Here is a 26,757-nt window from a genome sequence, read left to right on the forward strand (position 1 = left end):
TTAGTCCATCCAAGATGGGTGAGGAGGGGGCTTTAAATTGGGAAGGTAAACTTCTTGCTAATCATAAATTTGGAGTAATCATTAAAAGACAGGGAGAAATGCCTATTTTTGTATCTGCATTTTACAGAGCAGTTCATACCATATTTCAGCATGTGAGGGAATGTAATACAATTTGTAAAACCGGTAATGTAATCCCTTTAGTAAATATAAGGGTAATTTTTAAATTAAAATATCAGAAAATAGAATTTAATGGCATAGTAACAGAATAATCCATGATGATTTACTAAGATTTTCAAAATGCAAACATTGGCATAGTTTGAACAATAACTTTGCTTTATGGATTAAATTCTTTCTTCCTTTTGGGATAGTTTTGTTTTTCCTTGTTCAATGCTTCTGAGCTATTTGCTCTGGCCTTCCCTTTATCTCCTTGGATCCAAATGATCATTTTGGATCTCCACCTTCTTTCCTTTTGATCTTTTTCTTCTCTCATCAATTTTATCTCTTTATCCTTTTCCTTTGACCATCAGGAAAGTTTTATTCACTCATTCATCCATACAATAATATGTTCATTAAATTAATATTGATTGTTAGGTACCAAGAATACTATGGTGGACACAAGTCTTTGTATTAAAGTACTGAACTGAGAAATGATTAATAAACAAATAATTAAAATAAAATGTAAAAACTGTTTCAAGAATGGTAAGCTTATGAACATTCACGGCCAGCCCAACTTCTGGTCTAGGCATACCAGGCAGGTTTTCTAGAGTCCGTGGCTTTAAGTTGAATATGAAAAGACAGTAAGCAATAACCAAAGATGTATGTGCATATCTGGAGGTGGAGAAAGGAGTGGGGTGGAGCCAGAGAGGGGAGATACTATTCCATAGGGAAGGGATGGCAAGTACTAGGGCCCAAATCAAGCTGTGGTAGTGATTTTCTGAAAGTATCTCTAAAAGTATCTTTGTTGAGTGGGGGAGTGTCTTCAGGTAAGGTTGCAGATATCAGGTCTAGGACATAAAAGATGTTGCATGCCAAGTTAAGTAATTTAGAATTTGCCCTGCAGTAAATGAAGAGCATCAGCAGAGGGTTTTAACCAGTGGAGTAGCACCACCAGCTTCTTGCTCTAGAAAGATCACCTGGCTACAGCCTGGCTTGCGTGATGACTAATTTAAAGTTTCTAACATGAAGTCTCGAATGTGGAGTCGGACAGGGATTTTCAGTAACACACTGCTGTATGAATTTCCACCGTCCAGATAATGAAGATAAAGAGAAAATCTAAAAGTTTTACCTAGACAGAGAGAACAAATTACTTACAGGAATAAATGAGCAGACTTATATCAGACTGGTCATTTCCAAAACGAGAAGCTAGAAAAGAAGAAAGTCATATCTATAGTCTGACAGGTCTCTAGAGAAAAGAAACCTCACTCAAGAATTCCTATACCTAGTTAATAGAGATCTCAACTGTCCAGGTAAAAGAAAGCTATTCTGAAGATAAGCAAGGATTCAGACTCTGTCACCATTTCCATCTGAGGAAATACACCAAGTATGAGCAGTCCCACAGAATTCAGGAATAATGAAATGCCTGCTGAGCAGACAAAGTAAATCACACAAAGATGTTACAGGCTCAAAAAGATATTTCACTTCAGGAGAAGAAGTTATTACAATGAAAACTATTAAAATTCTGGCCTGTGTGTTCAAGCAAAGAAAGAATGAATGCAAAAGATAAACTAATGACTTCAAAAAATCTTCCATCATCCTTCAAAGAGAACTGGTGAGGCCCTTTAGAGTTTACTTAGAAATCAAGAAACTCTGAAAAATGGTGGAGGGCTATCCATGGTCCCACACTGTGTCCCATGGTCAGGTGACATGATCTGTTCATGACATTTGGAGTTCATTTTCCTACATGTACCAAAGATTTCATAAATATTATTTAAGACTAGAAAATTGGTTTACTGTGGCTAATTTATGTTGCCTGCAGTTCTTTATAATCAGTGTATAAGGCAGAAATATGGATTTTTTTTTGTTTATGGTGTTTCTAAGAGAGGATTTAAGTCAGCACCTTCCATGTGGTGAACCCTCAATGCACTCTTAAATGGATGAGTGAGCAAACGATCAAAGGATAACAAAGACCACAGTCACTAATTAAAAGTCCAATCCAGGTACATTTTGGCAGCGTAAGTAAAACAAATTGAAACATTTTTTTTTCATTCCTTCAATTTGGGAATAATCATCTGACAGGCTTCCAGCATAAGAGATTTTTAGTGTTTTCCATAACTGCTCTTATTTACTAACCCTGAGCAATTCAGGTGGGACCAGTAGCATTCTTTTAAGACTTTAAGTCTTAGTCCTTTAAGTAAGCTGGTAAAATCAAGTCCTGGTACTTGGCCAAGTGTAGAGATGTTTAGGCTTAGAATCTAAATAGTAGGAGATGACTATGATTTAAGCCTTAGAACACTCAAATCGGAGGAGGGTACTTGAAATAAAAACTTTCTTAATTTCACTTTGAAGATTTCTGCATTCTGGTAGATTAAAGCACCATCTGTTACAATTTAGTTGCTAGGACATCTCTTTGCAAGCAAACTTCTTGAAAAATTAGGGATTTTGAGACAACCCCTTTTAAAACTGTTTGATTTAGCTCTGTAAACTTTATACTGGAAATAAGCTGTCTTAAAAAACACCTGTCTTCCAAAAGAAGGATCTGTTGTTGTAAATGAAGATCTTGAATTGACTCAATGAAGAAATAAACATTTGTTTTCATCAATAAATTAGATGATACAAAAATCATGAATGCAAAATCAGAAGGTGGCAGTTTCAATTTGGCTTATTTTATAGCCATAGAAGGGATAAAGCAATTTAATAACCTTGGGGTAGGAGATATTATTTTCATCAGTCACTAAATATTGTGCTCTCCATGGCTTCATTAGAAGCTATAAACTGAGATCTACAATGATCTTCCTTCAAAATGTTCCAGCTAGGGTACATACAGTAAAAAACCTTTGAGAGGAGCCATACATTGTGTTCTGGACACCATGAAGTATGAGTGTAAATATGCATGCATGAATCCAATGACATACACATAAGGTTTCAAGGATACAAACAGAATTACTTACTTGTTAGGTTTTCTTTTTTATAATCTGAGGGGAAAAGGATAAAAATTTGTTTTAAATGAGCATCCAGATATCTCATATATTCTGTGAGAGAGTGCTAAGAAATACAAGTTCTCTTTCAGTTTTTTTAATATCAACTGGAAAACATTCTTTGCATTCAGATGCAAAAGGATTGTATCTTTGAAATTAAACCAGCTGTTAGGGCTAACAGCAAGTTCCTACAAATGAAGTTCATTAAAGCAACATGCAGCCATTCAGCTTTATTTTGTGAGATCAGCACTTTCCACCACGCGGCTTGGTTTTGCATGCATAGGAATCTGCTTCATTGGCTAAGAAGAGGACTTTATTCCTTTATTCCACTCATCTGACAAAATACGAGGTGTTTCTTAGCCATTTCTCTGCACATTCCAGAAAATGTTACAAGCTCTCATAAGACCCCTTTAGGAAATAAGTTTAGACCTTGAGCAGCAGGTTAAAATGCTCTTTAATTTCTTTCAGAACATGAAATAAGTCCTTGAGTTAACCTGTGCAGTTAGGATAGCAGTAGGATTGTTATTAGGTATCTAAGGAGGGCAGAACTCAAAAAATAAAATAAAGAGACAAGAAATACCTGGAGATATTAGGAGATTTTAAATTCACACCTTAGTTTCTTCAAAATAGTAAATTTCTTTTAACCTCCAAAGTCTTGAGAGAACTGTGTTACCTAAATATGGCAGTCTGGTACAGGCCATGGGGCCCCAGTGCATGCTGGGGAGCTTGTGACATTCCAGCAAGGAGAGTAGATGCATCCCAGATCTGTAGAGTTCTCTGTGGGTCTTTTCTTCCATCGCCAGCCATTCTTTCGCACAGAAGAGCTCCTTGACTGCAAGGCAGTATTCTCTAAAGTATTTTATGGAGAACAAAGCTTCATGAATCATAGCATGTGAAAGCCAAATTTGTGGCAGATCCTAAATTCTGCATTTTTAAAACATCATCATAGTTTATTGTCTGTTCTGCCAAAGAGTTTTTTGACAGGCCCCTTTCATTGTAAGTAATGTGAGACTTTATGAAGTACAGTATAATATCCTGGGAGATGAAGTGCTGTCTTGTTCTGTTTCTAAAACATAATTAATGCTGCTGTGGGAAAGAGCTTTCAAGTTCAAAAGGTAGTAGTTTAGGAATCCCTAGGACGTCTTCTCTCAACTTTGAGTTAAAATAAATACAAAAGCACAGAAACTAAGTATACAGCGTTAAAAAAACAAAACACTCAATTAAGGTTGTGCATCACTATCAATCATTTTCTAGCCTGAGAGATTTCCCTATAATCTCAGGGTTCAGGGGCAAGGCCTGTGGGACACAGTGCCTTGCTTTGTCCTCTGGAAGAGCAGTACCACCTTCTTGGCAGGTTACAAGAGGGCATCTTGTCCTTACCCAGACCTCACCTGGGAGAAGCTGGCTCCTGTCTCATTGCTGTTTATGCTTCCAACTGAGAAAGACAGAGTCATGTCTATTGGACTATGAGCTGTTATGTTCATCTGTATGTTTTCCTATGTGTGAGAAGGCTGAAGAAGGGACTCATTGGACTACTTAGAGTTTTCTGGGTTAATATTTGTTCAAGTTGATCCTGTAGAAAATAGGATAGACTACATAGGAGAAACCTGGTTAACTCTGCATTAAGATATTTGGGATTAATAATAAAAGGAAATTAAAGATAATTAAAGAAATTTAAGAAAATAGCAATGCCATTCTTTCAATATCTGAAGGATTCAGAGAGGAGGACATTGTATATATGTGTATACATGCATATACTTATGCCACAATGGTGTTTTTTAATGCTTATGCTTCTACTGTTGCTTTCCCAGGCAACCACTTGCCAATATGGGCCAAGTGGACATGTGTAGATTGAAAAAGCTATGCACATGAACTAATGGGATACAACGGAAGTCATGAGAACAGTAGGACTTAACAATTCTTGATATGTCTATCAGAAAAGGAGGAGTAATGGGGCTTTCAAAACTTCTGAGAAGTGCAGAACTGGAGGAGCCACGCTTAGTTGGTCCCACCCTTAGGTCACATGAACACAACTTCCTGCTTCAGGCAGCACAAATCGTGTTCTGCAAAAATCAATATGGGACAGATGAAAAAAACTCTGTAGCCCACATTATGTGAAAGAAGCAAAATACCTGGGAATGTTATTTCTTATTCTAAGTGGAAGAACACATTAGACAATTTATTTTTTTGCTTTATGTTCACTGACATGCATTAAAGCATGACCTCTATAGAAAAGGACAAACATTATTTTCACAAGGAAGAAAATCAAGATGAAATGCAAATAGACTGAAAACTAGGTTAACCTGAACATGGTAATAACTGAAAAAAATAAAGACCAAAAGGAGGGAAACTGACATTGACAGACTTAAAATTTTCATTGAAAACAGGAAAGAAAGAACATTGTAAGAAATGGAATAAATAATAGAAGAAAATTGTAGAAGTACTAACTGAGGGCAGAGAAAAAGAATGAAAGGGGAAAAAGATGTGTGAGGCAATCACTGAGATGGGGAAGCAAGCAAGAAATCCAAAGGACAATTCCAGCTGACCCTCGAACCACATGAGGGTTAGGGGTGCCAACCCTGCTGTGGCCAAAAATCCATGTACAGCTTTGACTCTCCAAAAGCTTAACTACTAATAGTTATGATAGCCACTATTGTTGATTTTATGGTAGCAAATGGTTTTATGGTAGCCAATTTTATGTATTCACAACATACCTAACCTTTTCTTAATTATTTTGGTTATTTCTAGGCCATGCAATTCACCTGCACATGTTTCCTTGTCACAAATTTCCAAAAAAGATTTCAAGATTATTTATTGAAAAACCTATATTAGTAGACCCCAGGCAGTTCAAACCTGTGTTGTTCAAGGGTCAACCATAATGGTTCCCAACAAGAAAACTAGAGACAGACAAAATAGAAAATACTCAGATAGGCTACAAGAAAACATTCTTAAGATAAATAAAGTACATAAACCTGATGATTAGAGTATATTACCCATTATATTTATATTTTTATGAGAAATAAATAATGAAAATAACTACCCCCAGATGAATTTTACAAATTGAAGAAATAATCTTCCTATCATCTGGCAAGAGACAACTTTTCCCTTCAAATGAACAAAATTAAGGATCACCTTATATATTCTTCATTACAACAGCCAAAAAACAACTGATCAGAGCCTATAGAATTTTGAGGAAAATTGAATGTAATACTAGTAACCAGTCAAACATACACACACACACACATATATATATATTACAAAAAAATATTTTAATCATCTAAAAAATCACCTACTCCAGTGGCATAAGAGATGAATCAAAATCGAGAACTTAAGAAAAAAAAAGATTTTCTATAAAAGGAATGACAGTGGGCGTCAGGGATAAAAAAAATAGAGCTCCTACAGGTATTTGTATATATGATTATGTCATCAAATGTAAAAGCTAAAAATAATGGTCCAAAAATTTAGCATATGCAAATCAAACATAATAAATAATGCTAATCTGGTTTATAATTCCAGATAAAATTTCAAGGAGCAAGTGTGGGGTATTCAGTAAAGTTACGCTAACCTAATCAGGCTTACCCTCAACACCCTGCTTTTGGAAACACAACTTTCTCCCCAAACTTTGGCCCTACTATCTCTTACCCTGGTGCTCATTTTTTTTCTCTCTTGTGACACTTAACACTATGTGAGGTAATATATGTTATTTATTTATTTATTTTGTCTCTTTCTCATTGTCTTCTCCTGATGGACTTTAAGTACCATGAAAAAATGTCCTAGAATAGTGTTTGGAGCCCAGTAGGACCTCAGTAAATACTTGTTGAATGAATGAAATGCATTGTCATTCATGGAAGGAGGCACAAATTATTGAATGACTGTTTATGATAAAACACTATGAGCAACAGTTTGTTTTCAAAAAAAATCTCACATAAGAACTAGAAGTAGAATGCAAAATAGTTGAAGGCCTTGGAAGCACTTTGAAGGATAAAGGCAAACAAAACTATTATAAAAGATGTAATAAGAAGAAAGACATAACAGAAAAGCAAGGAAACAAAGAATGAGAACATTTGAAGAACAAATTTACTAGTTATTAACAGTAAGCCCTATTCTAGTTCAAATGTTATTGGTATGAAAAGCAGAAGTTGCCAGAATTGAAAGGAAACATTCTTAGAATAAACAATTCTTGTGAAAAGTATGTAATCAGTACATTACTACTGGAACATTGAATCAAATAGACCAGACTCACTTAAGACAGTTTAATTACTGATGATACTAATATCTACAGAATATAGAATGCTGTACCTTAAAAGCAGAGATTAAGTTTTTAAGTGTGTTTTTTACAGTTATTAATTATATATCAGCTTAAAGAAAGCCTCAATAAAATATAAAAATGAAAACATTTTAGACTATACTTTCAGACCCCAATGGAACAAAATGTTTAACTATAAGGATTTAAAAAAATAGAAACAATTTTCAGATAAAAAATATGCAAGTGATAAGTGGAATTAGGAAAAAATAAAGTACACTACAAATGACTTACAAATCTGGGATTTGAAATCTCAATGACAGGTATTTTTTTCTGATAAAAAACAAAATGTTAACTTATTTTCAATCTTAAGAACATCTATGGCCCATGCATGATGGACATAAATGTTGGAAAGTTAATATATTCATTTTGTGCTAGCCTACAAAGATCATATTCACTTTTAATTCTGATTGTCCTTAGAGAGGTACTTAGATGTCATGTCTGATGAAAATATAAGTTTCTTAGATGAAGGAACAACAAAGTATATTACTCTTACAGTGTCTTCAAATCCTCAGGATTTGCAGTAAGTTCAGTAATAGAGCATTCTAGTTTAATGACCTCACTGTAGTCCTCTTATGCTAAATAGAGTGCCCTAAAATTATTTCAATATTTAAATAGTTCATGGTTTTATCAAAGCAGAGGTGTAAATGTGCTGTGTTGGTGGTTTTGTGTTTTTTTTCAAAAGAAAACATTTTCTATCTAGTTTTTAATATATACAGTGGGTGCAATTTATTTTTCAATCCTTTCACCTCTATTTTGCTGTTGAGGAAACTGAAGTTTAGCTAAGATCACATACATCTCAAAAGAAGTACAAATAGTAACTGAACTTTGTCATATTTGGCTTAGGAGCCAGATTGGTTCCTGTCTTTTCTATATAAGAAGTAAATAAAGGCAAAGATAATTCTATTGAACATGGATTTATGATTTCAATGTTTATAGAATATGGGGATTTTAAAGAACTAGCTATTTATTATTTATACCCTCCCCTCCAAGAACATGAGACAAAGAGTGTTAGCACTTAAATTGGAATGTCAGGTAGAATGTATTTCAAAATAATGTACATTTAAAATAATAATTCTGAAATGCTCACCGTAAGCTCATATTTATTGGCAAATACTGCTGAGCCACCAAAACTGTAGCTTCATTTTCTTTTCTCTATCTTGGGTTACTAATGAGGTCCTTGTTAGTTTAGGATTTCGTGTTTACTTCACAGAATGCAGGGATATTTGTGAATAAGATAATAATGGGAACAATAACAAAAGTAACAGAATATTTTACCTTTCCAGAAACTTAGAGCACTTGAATTATGGGGTGTTACCAGTGATTTACATGGGAGGAATTCGTCCCTTGAATACTATTCCTGCTTGCAGACAGACAGACAGACAGACAAATGAATGCTCCCATTTATTTGTTTTAAAATTTTACCTGCAAATGGGTGTAGAACTAGGTACTACTCCAGGGTTGCATTCCTGGAAGATGTGATTGCACAGCAAAGCTTCAGCAGCTGGCCGGCAGAATGGGCTCACTGCCTTCAGTTCATTCCAGGCCGTGTGGACCAGTAGTTCTTGGGCCTCCTCAGGATCTGCGTAGGAGTTGTTGAAGAAAACAAGAGCATCTTTTGCCAGGACAGCATTACACACTTCCCCTCTGTACTGGGCACAGTAGCCTTTGTTCTCTTTCTGTGATTTGCTGAAAGAGGCAATGAACAATGTTCCCCATCATATGCTATTCACATTTGGTGTGATACCTTTTTTTCCCCTGTTTCCACGGAAACAGGAGAAGACTGTACTAGCCAGTTCATCAAAATATTCCATCTGAATACTGTTTTCATTTCTAGCTGTCATTATGTCAACTCAAGAGGGCTATTACGAGAATCAAATGAGATAACGGATGTGGAAAGTTTTAGGAACTATCAGAGATAATAGATTTGAGCTTTTTTAAATTATTTATATTATAAATAGAATTTAACTAGTCTTGGTTAAGCTGCCTCTCATGCATCTTACAAATGAATTAATTTAAGCAAATAAATAATTCTGAAAAATATACTCTTCATGATAATTATCAAATGCTTAAGCTTAATAATCACTCTAATCCAGCTTTACGAACATAGTTTCAAATTCTCTCACTTGCACATCTTCCCAGCATTCCGTTAAAGAATAAAAAGCCAGCCACACAGGGAGGGGAAAGCTCTCAGAGGAGCTAAGGTGTATCTTCAGCTTCATTATTTTCTCATCGCATGTCTTGGGGAAATTTGTCTGCTCACTTAGAGGCCCAATGCCCTGATCTGTGGAGTGATATAAGTAATTATCTTGAACTCATATTACTGTGTGTTAATGGATAACATATGTGGAAAAACTGTAAATTCTATAGTGCTAACACAAAAATAAGATTGAAAGCTTACCTACTATAGTAACTAAAGATGCCAATAGAGAGAATGGGAAGCTTATACTACTGGAACCCTCTCCACATACCCCCTGTCTCCTTAGTAGAATGCTGGGAATCATCATAATAACTCCTATACTCACTCGGCAAATATTTACTGAGTGCTTATTATGGGTAGGCACTGCGATGGTCTCAGCATATCTTTATGCGACATTGTTAGCAATGTACAATCAGATCTACATTGTTAGCAATGATAGAAAACTCCTAAGTTGTATTCTCTAAGATTTGTACAACTGCTGGAATTTGGTATTTCCTTATTTTTATACAAAGAATTTTTAAGATAAGAAAATTAAATTGGACTTTGTGGGAAGATTTTAAATTAAGAGGCTCCCTTTGAATTTGAAATATTTGTACTTTAATTCAAAACCGTCATTGACTAGTCTTTAAAGCCAATCTATTAAATGAGATACAACTCAGGTAAATCAATGGACTTCCAATAAATACTACACTTTAAAAACAATGTTTTGTAATATAGGATCTTCCGCTAATTCATATTAGTCCTTTACTAACTAGCCAACATGAATTTTGTTGCATTACTTGTAGTTCATTGGGTATTTAAATAATGAAGTCCTTGAATAAGGAAATACAAAACTCCCATGAAAACTTATACCAAGTTAAGGCTGAGAAAACACCCAGAAATAGCTCATGATACAGCCTCTCAGGGAAGGGGTCTATGACAACACTGAGGAAGTTCAAGAGAAGCAAGGATACCATGCTTTAAGAAAATGAACAGTAATACCCAATAACCAAACATACCTCAAATTGGTTTATAAAACAGTCCCACATAATAATATCTTAGTAAAAAGAAAAGATGGATAAAGCCAATGTAACTTTCCACTTAACAGAAAAAAATTGTATATGTAAAAGTTAAATAGCCCCCTGAGTGTCTTTGAGTTGAGCATTACTCATCCAGGTTCTGCTGGTAACATGGTAACTATTGAATGACCCTATTCTTTATTTTTCTGTAAGTACTTTCTAAATGAAAATAAATTCATGATATTTCCTTCACTTACACAAGCAAAAAACATTTTTTTAGAAAACATTTGAAACCAAGAAAAAGTACACAAAAGAAAAATTAATGAAAATAACCTCAGAGATAAGAATTATTGATGATCAATAATCAATCTCTCTCTCTCTCTGCATTTCTGCTGTCTCTCTTAATAAAAGCCCTAGAAAAATCTTTGGAATAACACCAGTTGGTGTCATAATATTGAGTCCTTATTTATTTTTGATCGTTAGCTATATAATGCAAAAGAAAACATAAACAACAACAAAAAAAGCAAAATATAAATAGCAGTGAAATCTTGGTTGTAATTTTGGGTTTTTCTTCCTACTAGCCTGTGAAAACACTGCATGCTGGGAAAAAAACATAAAATAAGAAATACATGATTCTTTTATGTACAGAGATTAACTGTATTCCAGATACAAAGAAAGAGAGAGAGAGAGAGAGAATGAGAGGTGCACCAGCCACCGCTTCAGAGCTTCCGCAACTTCCTTTCCCTTTTCCTCTCTTCTTTTGCAGACCTATGAATCTCCAATTTTATGCAGTGGTCAAATTTTAGAGGCGACACACAGTGGCACAATGGGTCATTTTGTCCCTCAACCTCTTAACTCTCTCACTTGAAAAACATTTAAAAGGAGCTCACAGCAAAAACTAGGGAACAAGGTGAATGCAAAGAATTTCCACTGGTGTCTTCCGCTCTCTTTTCCAAGTGAGGAGACCCGCCCTGTTAGACTGAAGTTGTGTTTCTCTGCTCAGGATTCTTGGGACTGCACACGGAACAGCACCAGGAGCAGCTGGTCCTGTTGCTCGTTTGAACAGTGGGGCAGAGGTCACAGGGCTCCATTCACAGAATGTTGGTTATTTTGGAATGATCTGCTGGCCTATTTCCAAAAATGCTAGTTAATAATGCACATGGAGCCAGTCTCTCTCTTGCCTCCTGACAAACGAAACCTGGCTGACTTCTCTTCCTGTAAAGTTTCTTTATTAGAGGCAGAGATGGATATTGATCCCAAATTCCCCCTTCAACTTCCTCTTTACCAGACCACTCTCCTTGGTCAAATGAAATATTTAAAAGATTCTCACTACACCTTTTACTCGATTTCTCTCTGTTTCAGCAGGTATGAATCACAGCCAGTAGAATATTTTAAAATACCATCTTGCAGTTTCTGTGATGGAGACCTCTTCTCCCTCTGAACACATAGCGTTTTGTCCAAGTCCGTAGCCAGATGACCAGACAACCAGACAACCAGTTGAAACTAGTCTGGGTTCAGACAACCCTATCACGCCAGTGGAAACGCCACACCTTTTCCCATCCTCCCTAGTGGTGGCACCCCTGATTGCTGCTGGTTTTATCTGAAGTTTTGTTTTCTGCAGTTTCAGTTGCCAGGGGTCACCTGTGGACCAGAAGCAGATGATCCTTCTGGCGAATCATCAGAAGATCAGTAGTAACCTAACTCTACATTAAGATGCTGTGCCATTCGCCTCACTTCATCTCATCCCACAGGCATATTATCATCTCACATCATGACAAGAAGGGTGAGTACAGACAATAAGAGATTTTGAGAGAGAGAGCACATTCACACAACTTTTATTATGGTATGTTGTTATAATTATTCTATTTTGTTATTGTTGTTCATCCCTTACTGTACCTAATTTACAAATTAAACTTATCTTAGGTATGTATATACGTATAGACAAAAACAGTATATATATAATATCTGGTGCTATCCAGGTTTCAGGCATCCACTGGGGGTCCTGAAATGTATTTCCCATGGATAAGAGGGGACTACTGTATAGACAGATCTTTCCTGATACAGCAACTGCCTGGTTTCCATCCCATTTTGCCAACAAGTGTGATGACAGGGTCCTATGCCATTTCCAATCGCCAAAGCAAACTGGGTTGTTTTTACTCTCTCGTGCCCAGTGTCTTAGTGTACGATGCATTCTCCAAGGCCGGGGTCAGCAAATACAAGGTCAGATTCAGCCTGCTGCCTGTTTATGTTGTCCATGGGCTAGAATGGTGTTTACATTTTTAAATGATTGAAAAAAATAAGTGAACACTTATGAAACTCAAATTTCAGCATCCATAAGGAAAGTTTCATTGGAACAGAGCCATTTACAATTTCCTATGTCTGCTTTTGCCAAATGCAGAGTTGAGCAGTTGCAACAGGGACTCTACAGCTCCCAAAGCCAAATATATTTAATATCTGGCCCTTTACAAAAAAAGTTTGCCAACCTTGGCTCTAGGTCATAAGTCAAATGTCATTTTCCTGAAATGCCAAACCCAGTGTCCTCAAGCAGAAGGACATGGCATTCTCTGAAAAATACCTGTTATGTTTCTTCTGACTAAGATGAACACCTATTGATTGTGAAAAAACAGTGATGTAAAGACAAAATCAAAAATTTTTTAAACATTTGGAAATTTTAGTCAAATATATAAATACTTTATGTATTTTATATATTTGTACATGTATCTATTATACTCAACATATGCATAAGTATAATATACAGTAATATATAGTATATATACATAGTATATAACTATACATACAGTATAATTAGAATTATCCTGTAAATATACTTTTGTATCCCATAGTTTCACTTAGAACAATAATAGAAACATTTGCCTATGCCATTATATTTGTCAAAAATGGTTTTTAATCACATCACTTCCCTTATCAGGTAGATAATGACATTGCTCATATATTTCTCTAATAAATATAAGGTTGTTTTGTATTTTGTTGTTCATACACTTATTTCCTTGACATAGATTCCTGAAAGTGGATTCATACAAACAATAGATACAAGGTTTTAAATGAAAATTGTCAAACGCTATGTAGAAAGGTTATAGCTATTTCCTTTCTTCCAGCAGTGTTTGAGTGCTTGTGAAAAATGGTATGGAATTTTTCCCTAATTAGCATTTATTTGACCACTACAGAGGTGAAAATTTTTCATTTGCACTTACTTGTATGTGAATGATCTATTTCTGACTCTGAGCCCTTGGAATTTGTACATGCTTCCATATTATGTTATCTTGTAATTAATCTTGTGTGTGTGTGTGTGTCCCCTAGAAAAATGTAAATTCCTTGGGGGCAGGGAATATGTACAAATTGTTTTGTTTCTCTACTTTCTAATATCATGCCAAGGATAGAGTGAATAGTTTAAAAATGCATAGGGAGGACAGGAGTGCTGAACGGTGCATGAATGAAAGATGACACCTCTTCTGTTGGTGGCCTGCATTTTAATTTAACTGTTACCACGCTTGTGTCACATATGCCTTCAGGAGATAATCAGATAATCACTGTTGAGCCCTTAAGGGTTAGAACTCTGTGACTCGGGACTATGTTAAGTGAGTGAACGCATTAAAACTATGTGAACTGTGACAAGATTAAGAACTAGGCAAATTTTCTTATGCATTGAATTATTTCATTCCATGGAGTTAGAATCAATGCGTGGGGTTCTAGGTCCTGCTCAGTTACTGTGCTGTGGGTCAGTGTAGTAGTTCCCAATCTAAGTTCTTAAGTCTGTCTACCTGAGATCAAATTGAAGCTTTGTAGTTTGCTAGTCATGTGGCAGATGTTCCTCCTACAGAAAAAAATATGGATAATAATCATTCTTCCCCCATAAAGTCACTGAAGTTAATATGAGAAAAATGGTGATTATAAATGTACCAGAAAACTTAGCTGCTGTTATCATTATTACTATTGTTAATTATCCATTCTGAATCTGTTTCATTATTTGTAATATAAGATAAAAATAGTTATCAAAATTCATTGTTTTTATAAAAGTCAATTTTGCTACAAATAAAACACTGGAAATTGTAAAGTGCTGTATTATAGGTGATACTTACATACAGGATAAAGCTATGAGGGAGAATTTGGTAGTCAGTTCTGAGTTCCATTTCCAAGCCTATCATTAACTAGCTGTGTAAGTCACTGGAACTCTTCAGTTCAAAGAAACTCTGGTTTCTTTTCTACATAATAGGGATATTAATAATACCTATTTCATACGAATGTCCCAAGGATAAGTATAAGTAACGTATGTAAAGTTCTCAGCACAGTGGCTGAGATACCACAAGTATTCACCAGATGTTGCTTATCTTCATCCTCATCATCTTATAACAGTTGGGTTTCTAGGTCCTGAACTAGTAAGAGGTTTTGAAATTAGTTTCTGAAAGATTACAATGTTCAGCAAACAGACAATAAACAGCATGTCAAAAACAAACAACAAAATAAAACATTGATAGAATAACAATATCTTACCTCCATTCTATTAACAGGAAAGGAAGTTCGCACAGGAAATCACATTAAAAAGGAAAAGAAACAGTTAGTACATTTTTCATCTTATGTTTTGCAAGCTTTGATACCTATAATCTCTAAAAGAAAAGTTCTGAAAAGTTCTCTCCTTCTGCTAGGAGGCCAGATATTGCATGAACAGGCAGCCTTAGAGAAGGAGATGAAGAAAATATTGAGGGTCTCCAGGAACTGAAATCTTTTCAAGCTGAGGTAACCATGGGCATCATTAAGGCCCAGGCAATGTTTTAGCTCCGAATTTCCCTCTGTTGGTCACCATGTGGCTTTGTATCAAGAAGGCAAGATGTGGGGGTTAGCAGGAGAGGTGAGATGTGGGAGGGGTGGGGGAGAGACTAGTGAGTTGAACAATCCCTCAGACTCACTGGCTTCACAGCCTTGTGACCTGTGGGGCAGCACAGGGTCCTGTGCTCAGAAGGGCCCTGGGCTTAGTTTACTGAGTGGCTGTCACCATCTTGAAATGCTCAGTAGTTTTGTAACAAGGGTCTCTGCATTTTTTTGCACTGGGCTCTGTGGATTATGCCCCTGGAGGTGAAATCTCAGGGCACTGCAGGGACCACGCCTCTCAGTGAGTTATGGGGCTCCCAGTGTGCATGGTCTCAACTTGGACTCTCCCAAGGCACAAGGGCCCTTGGGAGGGTGTAATGTGACCAACATTTCTGAATGATTCCATCTTTTTTATATAGCAAATGTAAAACCCCACACTATTTACCAAGCACTGTGTGGTTTACTCCCTCATGTCCCCCCAGCTCCCATCATTAAAGTGAGAAGTAAAACCTAGGCTTTGTCTCAAACCAATTTACCTTATGAAAATTGCTCTCACTACCACGTTCTAACTCCCACTGAAGGTTTTAGGTCCATTTGGGTGTTACTCTCTTGACATTTTAAGGGTTCTATAATGAATTACTCCTAGAAGTCAATCTGTTTGAAAAACCTCATAAGCTCAGGGTACAAATTTAAAATCCTTTTCTTTTACATCTGTGGGTGTGTGACTATGAGGCTTTTGTAACCTTGAGCGTGTGGCTTTTTTGTCTATGTGGACTTCTTGTTCTGTGAGCCTGAAAGATGAGGCTTAGAAACCAACCTACAGCAGGCACCTGCATGACCCGAACCTCATGGCACTTCTGCCACTGTGCAGAGAAGACAGACGGAAAATGACAGCAGGAAAGTCTTCCAGAGAAAGTGGTATATAATTTGGAGGGTAAAAGCAGATTCTAATAGCAGCTGAGCAGGAAAATCTGTGGAAACGTGAGGAGCCTAAGGTTACATATATGAAAGAACCTTCAATTTAAGATGGAAAAGGCAGATTCAATCCCATGGAGATGCGCTAGTGTCAAAGAGAATCCAGCCGTAGTCCTTGGCAGGAGATGGTAACCCAGGTTTCTATTTCAGGGACAAGTAAGGAAAGGAGAATGAAATCAAGTTAAAGATGCTTGGTTGTCTCAAGAATATTGAGAGAATCAGATGGCGCTCTTATTCATTAGGCTTCCATGTGTTTCTTACAGAAATGTTTCCAGTCATGTTTTCTTTTCAGAGGAGGGTAGGTAGCCAGGAAGGGGTCCAAGAACTTTGCAATTATAAGCAAGTACTTTTATCTTGAAACTGGAATTTTTCAAGTTCCAGAAATTCCCAACAGTCATCAATATGGGTAGTACCTATAAGATTATCTGGAAAACGTCTTTCTATGTCAGTAAAACTGGCTCTGTGCTGAAACATATAGAGACTCTAATATGAGAAAGCTGCCTGGTTGAAAAAGGTTGTTTGCCTCTTACACCTGAGTGCAGAACAGGCTTGTAAAAAGTTAGTGTGGCTACTGGCTGTTACTCATTTATTCTTTTCCGTCTTATTAAAAACAAAACAAACACCCTCAATCAGTTTTAAACCAGATAAAAGCACTATGAAATGGCAAGGGACAGTGCCTATTTAGTTGAAAAGAACACTCTCTACCTTACGTGGCTGAGTGGTACCACCACTGAGTGGTAAAGGGGGTTGTGTGCACCTGCTACATCCCCACATGGCTCATAACTGGGAAGAACAGTGAGCAGACGTGGGAGTGTGACCATCATCCGTGAGCGAGAGCATGAAGCATGGTAGTACCTTCAATTAGCTACATCAGTTATGAAATATAATTCAAAGTTCTATGTTTGTTTGTTTTTTTAGTAGTGTGAAATACCAACCCTTAAAATATACAAAATAAAAATATGTGCTCTATCTGGGGGGTGGGGAACTCCAGTACCACCTCATCAGATTTCTCCCTACTGCCCATTTTGGGTTATGCTATATATATGTATTTGAGTTTTAGCTTTAGTGACCAGAAGTCTCAGACCTTGAGGTGAATTTAGAGAAGGTACATTGCATTATGGGGGGATGTTGGTAGAATGACAGTGGCTTAAGTTAGAGGAGGGGTGTGCAACAGACTCATTCCTGTCCGCTCAGACTGGATAAGCGTAGACAGAACTTCAGACCCTAGTTTCTCATGAAGGACCTATTAATGCCACTGAAAATGGGAAATACAAACATCTATTTTCTCTACTGAATCCTTCTATTTTTTCCCCCAGCTTTTTTGAGATATAATTGACATAAAACATTGTACAAGTTTAAGGTGTAAGACGCATGGATTTGCTACAGTTATATAATGCAAAATGATTACCACCATAACATTAGCTAATACCTCCATCATGTCACATTATTACCACCTCTTTTTTGTGGTAAGAACATTTAAGATCTATTCTCTTAGCAATTTACAAGTATGTAATAGAGTATTATTGACTATAATCACTGTGATGTATATTAGATCCCCAGAACTTCTTCATCGTAAAATGGAAGTTTGACCTTTGACTAACATCTCTTCATTTACCCTGCCCTCCACCCCTGGTAACCACCACTGTTTCTATGAGTTAGACCTTTTCAGATTCCACATACAAGTGATAGAATACAGTATTTGTCTTTGTCTGACTTACTCCACTTAAAACAATGTCTTCAAGTTTCATCCATGTTGTTGCAAATGGTTCAATTTCCTTCTTTATCATGGCCAAATAGTATTCTGGTTTGTGTATGCACAGACACATACACACTAAATCTTCTTTATCCATTTGTCTATTGATAGAGACTTAAGTTGTGTCCATATCTTGGCTATTGTGAATAATACTGCAGTAAACACCAGGGTGTAGATATCTCTTCAATATCCTGTTTTCATTTCCTTTGCATATGTAACCAGAAGTGGGATTGATAGATCACATGGTAGTGCTATTTTTAATTTCTTGAGGTACTTCCATACTAGCTTCCCTAGTAGCTGAACCAATTTACATTCCCACCAATAAGACAGACACAAGGGTTCCCTTTTCTCCATATCTTCACCAATACTTCTCTTTTTGGTGATAGTTATTCTGACAGGTATGAGGTGATATCTCATTGTGGTTTTGATTTGCAGTCACCTGATGATGAGCATCTTTTCATGTACCTGTTGACCATTTGTATGTATTCTTTGGAAATATGTTTATTCAGGTCCTTTGCCCATTTTGTAACTGGATTGTTTTTTGTTTTTGTTTTTTTTCTAGTGAGTTGTATGAGTTCCTTGTATATTTTGGATATTAAACCCTTATCAGGATATGATTTGCAAATATTTTCTTGCATTCCATTGGTTGCCTTTTCATTTTATTAATGATTTCCTTTGCCATGCAGAAGCTTTTTGTTTTGATGTAGTCCCACTTGTTTTTTTTTTGTTGTTGTTGTTATTGCTGTTGTTTTTACTTCTATTGCTTGTGTTTTTAGTGTTATATTTAAAAATCATCATCAAGTCAAGGAGCTTATTGCCTCTGTTTTCTTCTAGAAGTTTGGTTTCAGGTATTATTACCAAATCTTTAATCCATCTCAAGTTATTTTCTGTGAGTAATGTAACATGAGTGTCTAGTTTTATACTTTTGCATGTATTATCCAGTTTTCTCAACACCATTTATTGAAGAGACTGTCCTTTACCATTGTATATTCTTGGCCCTTTTGTTGTAAATTAATTGACCATGTATGTATGCATTTATTTCTGAGCTTCTGACTCAGTTCCATTGGTTTATGTGTTTGTTTTTATGCTAATTACATACTTTTTTTTATTACTAAAGCTTTGAAATATAGTTTGAAATAAGGAAGTGTGATGCCCCAGCCTTGTTCTTTTTTCTCAGGATTCCTTTGGCTATTTGGGATCTTTTGTGGTTCTATACAAATTTTAGGATTATTCTGTTTCTGTGAAAAATGCCATGGGAATTTTTATAGGGATCACATTGAATCTGTAGATTGCTTTGGGTGGTATGAACATTTTAACAATATTAATTCTTCGAATCCATGAACACAGGATTTTTGTCATTGCTTGTGTTTTCTTCAATTTCTTTCATCAAAGTCTTACAGTTTTCTCTGTACAGATCTCTCACTTTCATTGTTAAATTTATTCCTAAGTATTTTATTGTTTTGGATGCTGCTGCAAATGGGATAGTTTTCTTCATTTCTTGTTCAGATGTTTTGTTGTTAGTGTATAAAAGCACAACTGATTTCTGCATGTTGATTTTATATGCTGTGATTTTACTGAATTTGTTAATTAGTTTGAACATTTTTTTGGTGAAGTCAAGGATTTTCTATATAGACGATCATGTCATCTGCAAAGACAGCTTCTTCATTTCCAGTTTAGATGCCTCATTTCTTTTGATTGCCTTATTGCTCTGGCTAGGACTTCTAGTATTATATTGAATAGGAGCGCTGAAAGTGGGCACCCTTGTCTTGTTCCTTAACTTTGAGGAAATACTATCAACTTCTCATGGTTAAGTATGATATTGGCTATGGATTTGTCATATATGGCCCTTACTGTGTTGAAGTATGTTTCTTCTATACCCAATTTATTGAGCATTTTTTATCACGAAAGGATATTATAATTTTCAAGTGCTTTTATGCATCTTTTGGGATGATCATATGATTTTTATCTTTCATTCTACTAGTGTGGTATATCACGTTTATTGGTTTACATATGTTGAACCATCCCTGCATCCCAGGGATAAATCCCACTTGATCATGATGTATGCTCCTTTTAATGTCCCGTTGAATTTGGTTTGCTAATATTTTGTTGAGAATTTTTGCATCTATATTCATCAGAGAAAGCGGTCTTTAGTTTTCTTTACTTAAAGTGACCTTATCTGGCTTTGGTATTAGGGTAATTTTGGCCTTGTAAAATGTGTCCTCTTCTGGCTTTGGGAGAGTTCCCTCCTGTTCAATTTTTGGAAGAGTATGAGAAGGATTAGTATTAATTCTTCTTTAAATGTTTGGTAGAATTAATACCTGTGTCTATTTTGATGGCCTCTGGTTCTTCCAGGACTATGCTCACTATAGGGAACATAGACTGTCTTGCTGGTCTCTGTCACAGGGCATAGTGTTCTGATGACAAAGAGATGACATCTTGCCAAATACCCAGCATCCTGGTGAGTTTAAATTGCAATTTGAGCCTTCCAGGGTTGGGACTGGAGGGGAAATGGCAGTTTCCTGGTTCATAGGGAGAGGTTCCAAAAGTGTCTTTGACTTCTTTTGATGACTAACAGCAAATGTAAATGAGTCAGAAAGAAGTATATCATATTTCTCAAACAATGAATAATGATTTGGGTATACACATGGAAGAGTTTTGGGAAAATGAAGGCTGATCTTTATTTTTTGTTGTCCTTCAAATACTAGAAATATCATTAGACATAATCCTAAACACTAGGCCATATTTTTCCACTTCTGGTTTTCCTGCTGGGATGAGTAAATAAACCGATGGAGTAAAAGCTTCAAAGTGAAACACAGAGAATGTGACAAAGGGGCCTGTTGACTGCAGAACACTAGGGGACCCTGGGGGTGGTTGAAATGAGAGAAAGGAGAATTTGGGGTAAGGAAGCATTGCCAGAATGTCAAGGCGAGGCACCATATCTGACTCAAAGCTCTGGACCTCCGGCCAGTCCCATCAGAGGCCAAAGAAGAAAGGAGCTGAAAGAGGAAAGGAAAAAGGCAAATACCACCTCTAAGTTCTGGGAAAGCTGGGGAGCATAAGACCATGCTTCTTTGAAATTGTTCTGAAATAAAGTGGCTCCATAGACCTCTTTTTCACCCAAGTGGTCTTACTTCCTTGCAGTATTGGTTCAGGGAGCAGCCCAGTGTTGGGAGGTTTCCTCAGTGATAGAAGAGGGACTTATACGAGGCAGGCAGCAGGTTTAACTGAAAACAACAGGTCACAGAGAGAAAGAGAATATGGCAGGTGTTTCAGGGGGTTCAGAGGTCTTATTCCATTGCACTCCTGAGATACCCTGATTAAATCTGCCTGGGAAGATGCTAAGAAAAGCAGGGAGTTCAAGTCTCATAGTCAGTGAGACCCAGCAGGAAAAACTTCTCAGGGGAGGAACAAAAGCGTCTTGCAGCTTTTTATAAATTAGCTTCTTGGGGGAGTCCCTCTTTACTCCTCTTAGTAACTTTCTTACATGTGCAGAAGGAGTCACATTTATTGGTTTAAATGCAGGACCTAATACTTGCAAAACATGTTCTGCCAGGCCCACTGGCTAAAATCAGTTATTGCAGGTTCCAGTCTGCACAACCATTGCCCCGCTGAGGCCACTGCCTTTTGTTTGCATTCAACTCTGCTGCTGCAGAAGATTTCAAACTCTCTCTGCCTCTACATGCCAATCCATGTATTGCTCCCACCATCCCTTTCCCTTGCAAATTCTATTGCTGTTTTTCCCAGGTCACCACTGCGGTTGCCTTCATCTTCAGTCCATTCTCAACACTGATGTTTAAGACCACTTCTCCCTGCATCCTGGGGCATTGCCTTTCTATGCTGCCTGTCCACACCTTAAGGCTTTTCTTTTTAAGCCCAGAAGATACCATTACTTTTTTGAGGACTAGAGCTTCCTCTGTTGGTATATCCCATTCAGTAATGGAGTTGAATCTGGTTGTCATTTGGCCTAGGCCAGAGATGGTGTGTGATGTTGCTGTATACAGTATGGTGGCAGTTTGTTCTGTAGTCCTTTCAACGTTGTAGAAGCCATCTCTGAGCAAGAAATCAGCCTTTGTGTGGGATAGGTATATCTATTTTATTAGGTTCTCCTCCTCAGTGGCCGTAGCACTGCCTTCACACCCATTTTTAACTTATGATGGTAGGCTCTGAACACTAAAGGGGTGTCCCTAACAAGTCCCTCCAGCTTGGTATGTTGTGGAAGGGAGGAAGGGAAGGGAATAAAGACTTCAGGTACTCATTTTACAGATTTCTGAGATGTATTGATAAATCAAAGAAAAAGCCAAAAACAGAGGGAATTTTCCTACTTATTTGGGACTCTGGAAGCAGAGAACCTTACAGGGTAAACCTTAGAGGGGTCCCTCACCCTCAGCTAGGGTGGCCACATTAGTGTAAAAATGGTAGTACGACATGGTAGGCTAGACAGCAGAACTGAGTTAGCAGGTCTGAATGACTCTTGGATTTGTATAACATGAAAGTGATCCAGAAATTGCTTCAAGCCCCATGAAGGACAAGGAAGAAGCTGAGTTGGAATCTAGCAGGCCTGCCACGGTGGGAGAGACAGGGTGATCTCACTGCAGAGGTTGCAGAGAAGAGTCTAGAGAGGGGCTTGATGAAGGATTTGACTGAGATGTAGGCGGCTGTGCTGGAGCCTCGAAGGGGCTGAGCTGGCCAGGGAGGTCCTCGGGGTCCTAACTGAGCCAAGAGATGAGATCACAAGACGTCCAGCTGCAAACTTCACCAGAGATCAGGGGGTTCCAGGGGACACCACTGCATGAATCTAAGTCCCTTTCTCCTGGCCATCTAGGGGAGAGACAGAGGGAGCATGGGGACAAAGAGTCCTGGCAAGGATCTGATCTTTAAATGACTCATTACCTGAAATAACTCTCTTAAGTGAGTGACATTTATTTTTCTCTTCTGTCTAGTGGAGGTGCAGATTAAGCTAGATTATATCAGTTTATTTTCTTGCATTTGAGTATTTGTATTTAAATGTTTCTCTCTGCACACACACATTATATAAATTTGTCTATCTACCATCTATAGATTATATAAATATATATTTTTCAACATTGCGTTGATCAAAAAACATAAGATAGTAAGACTGGAATAATTACAAGTAATTCAATGATATCACAAATTTTAATTATTATCTTTTGGACCTTCTCATCTTCTTATGTTTTGTTATTGTTTGTCCTAAACACCTTCCTCAAAAACTCTTCCTTCTACCATATTGCCACATTCAAGCACTTCCAAATTTTATCATTTCTATTCTGATAGGTCCCAGGCATCTCTCTTTTACTCTCTGTACCAATTGCTGTTGTTTCTCAGACTCCTGGAATAGCTTCCTAACTGCATGCTATGCCTCCCAATCTTTTGACACCAAACCTCTGTTAGGTTTGATGAAGTATATATCTGGCCATATTTCTTGTTTCCTTTAAAATAATTAAATGACTTCCCACTGATTGAAGAACACATTCAGCCTACTCAGATTCTTAATAATATGGCTAGAGCACACGTTTCAAACCTTCCTTCCCATTCTCCACCTTACTCCCAGTCTCCTTTACTTTCAGCTCTTTGTCTCATACTCATGTCTCCTGTTTAGATGGTACCTCTTTCCCAAAGATTCCTTTTAGTACCCCCTCCCTTGTCCTGCTATTGTACTTTATGCTACTGCAACAGAACATAGTCCGTGCTATAATTTCCATAGCTGACCGACTTCTTTCTAGAGTGAGAATCCCTGGAATACAGGATCTCCATTGTTAATTATCTCATTTGTTAATTAAGTTTGAATCCTTTACTCAGCCTAACACTTGGCCTGAATCCAATGTATGTAATAAATGGATATAAGAGTGCTTTACAAACAAAAAAGGGTGATGCAAATATAATCACTTTATTATTGTTTGTTAAATTGAGTTGAATTCATTTTTAGGAATTCTCAGCATTCTCTGGGAGAAATGATTTCCAATTCATGGAAGTTCTAGAATAATGGATATGAATTATGTCTTAAGATATGATAAGCTTATATATATTCCTGGAAGAGAAGACAGAAGGGATCCTTTGTTCTGGAATCTTCTCTTTCCTTAATGGGCCTGCCTCAGAGGGCTACCCTTGTCCAGTGGTCCCTCTGTATTTCTATGTGGTCTCCATTCATCTCATATTAAGTCATAAACATTTCCCCATCCAGGAAGATCAAAGAAGTAGTGCCGTAATAAGCAGCAGCAGCTCTGGGGAGCTGGCCCTCAGTGTAAGCTCCACCAGCACTTGCCTTACATGAGAGCCAAGCATCTCTCTGCTGACCCTTGGGCAGTAGGCAAGCTATGAATATAACAGATCTGGCATTTCCTGATGTGGGGATTAGTGCCATCTCCAAGAATTCCACAAATGTTCTCAGGAGCCATTGGGATATTTCCATTTTAAAAATAAACCTTTATAACTCAACACAAATATCCTAGAAATCCATGTGTCAGCCTTTTTCCTTGAAAACACTTGTATGTCCTGATATCACTTTCCTGCAGGAAACAGGAAAGGGACACCCCACAAGTGGATCACATCCTCTAAGTAAAAATGCCCTCAGTAAGTAGCCGTGTAGAAATAGGCACAGCCATGTGGATATCTGCTCACTTACTGTGTGAGAGCTTTGGAAAGTTTGAACAACCCTGAGAAAGAAAGAAAAAGGAGGGAAAACACAGAAAAGAAAGAAAGTGGAAGAACCAGAAAGAAAGGAAGGGGGCAGAGAGGGAGGGAGGAAAGGAAAGGAAAGGAGAGAGAGAAATGAGGTCCTAGAAGCCCAAGTTACCCATCACTTGGGCAGTTGTTGGAGGATTTTGTTTCTGAGGTAACAAAATAGCTAAAATCAGTTATCTAGGTTGACCTTTGGAGTGTCCCTAGGGAGGAGGAAATAGCCCAAAGGGGACTAGAGTAAGAGATAAAAGAAAAGAGATTTTTCCCAATGCAAGATGCTATGGAATAAAGCCAACTCTCCCCTATCCTGGAGCCATGCAGTGGTGACAATCCATCCTACCTGCTATACTGATGGTGGCTGCAGCCTTTGCAGTACTGAATTTCTCGCCATGCTTATTTATAGCTATGCACGTGTAGAGTCCTGGCTTGGTGATGAACAGCTGCAGTTTTGAGTCAATCACTCGGTCTTTCACACTTTCTTGTATGGTCCCGGAAGAAACCTGGTGGAGTAGGGAAAAAAGCAGATAGAATTAGGTCAATGATTCCTTAATATGCTGCATTAGTAGACTTGAAAGAAAAAGTATTAGGATTATGATCAAAAGGCATGTGATAGATGGCAAAAATAGACATAAGTGTTTCCCTCCCTGTGCCAACGACCTTGCAATGTGACTTTAAAGCTCTTCACCCAAGTAGCATCTCTCTACTTTGAATCTAGATTGGCCTTGTGACAAGTTTTAGAAAGGAACAGAGACTTGTAAAGTTCCTGGACATGGTGGCTTGCTTTCTTGCTCTTGGAACCTGTGGTCCCCTGTGAACAAGCCAGAGCTAGCCTGCTGGAAGATGAGGTACACATGGCTCAGTCATCCCCACTACCCCATCTGGGAACCAAGAATGGCCACTAGATCTGGCCAAACAGCACTCAGTCAACCTGCCTATCACAGGAGCTAAAATCAGCCAAGATCAGGAAATCCTGGCCCAAAACAACCCAGCTGACCCACAGACCTGAGAGCATTAATGAATGGTTATTTTTTAAAGCCACCAAACTTTGAGTTGGTTGTGATACAACAATAGATCCTAACATAGGTAGGAAAGATACTCAGTGGATCCTCCAAGACGTGTTCTATGTCTTGAAGATAGAGACAGTCGATTGTGAGAGGTTGTAGACATTTCAGCTTATTTTCATAGCTCCTGTTTAGTTCTCCACAAGTGCACATCATATAAATAGATAGTTATAAAAAAATGGTTGTAAAGCCAATTCTGTTTTGAGGTGTTACATACAGCATGCTGCATGTACTACTTAAGTCAGAAAGTCAAAATATCTTTGCAGAGCCAGAATTCCATTGCAATATTGTTTATAACTGACAGAGAAATTTATGTTAGTGCTTATTTATTAGTCATCATCATTCCAACTCTGTGGGAAATACAGCTGCTCAGCACATTCTATTAGGTTGCAGAGTTAGAATTCATACACTGGTTTGTTTCATCCCAAAGCCTATGCTTTTAATCATTATGCTATAGTGCCTTCCCTAGTACTAGAAGACAGACAAATGAAGAGTCATGAGACAACAAAAAAATCCACCATGAGCAATGCAAACGTATGACAATTGTCATTGTTACTGTGGTAGCATTTTTAAAAATGGTGATTCTTTTTCAGTGTTTTCTTGAGCACTGTGCCATCTTTTCAGTAATTATTCTTTAATGGCCGCAGCTTATATGAGGGGAAAGTGCCAGTTTGAAGGAAATTTGAATGGAATCGCACCAAGCACTCAGCCTCTGGTTTGCTGTGACCTTATCTCAGAGGACAAGATGTGGTTACCATGGTGGCCTTAAAAAGTCCAGTATTTGGGAATGAGAAATTTGGAGCGAGTAATTTT

The 26,757-nt window shown here is 37.4% G+C and overlaps 1 protein-coding gene across 2 annotated transcripts in view; it reads right to left on the minus strand.

The window, feature by feature from the left end:
* Positions 1-26,757, minus strand: part of MUSK (muscle associated receptor tyrosine kinase) — an 88,153-nt gene that overhangs the window by 11,901 nt on the left and 49,495 nt on the right. For both annotated transcript variants that reach the window (XM_073226355.1, XM_073226350.1), the window contains 5 exons: positions 25,224-25,383; positions 15,145-15,151; positions 8,863-9,126; positions 3,808-3,983; positions 3,108-3,131 (listed from right to left, as the gene is read on the minus strand). In XM_073226355.1, the coding sequence (XP_073082456.1) occupies positions 3,108-3,131; positions 3,808-3,983; positions 8,863-9,126; positions 15,145-15,151; positions 25,224-25,383 (631 nt within the window). The remainder of the gene's footprint in view (positions 1-3,107; positions 3,132-3,807; positions 3,984-8,862; positions 9,127-15,144; positions 15,152-25,223; positions 25,384-26,757) is intronic.

The sequence above is a fragment of the Manis javanica genome, chromosome 2 (genome assembly GCF_040802235.1).
Source record: "Manis javanica isolate MJ-LG chromosome 2, MJ_LKY, whole genome shotgun sequence".
In the NCBI taxonomy this organism is placed as follows: domain Eukaryota; kingdom Metazoa; phylum Chordata; class Mammalia; order Pholidota; family Manidae; genus Manis; species Manis javanica.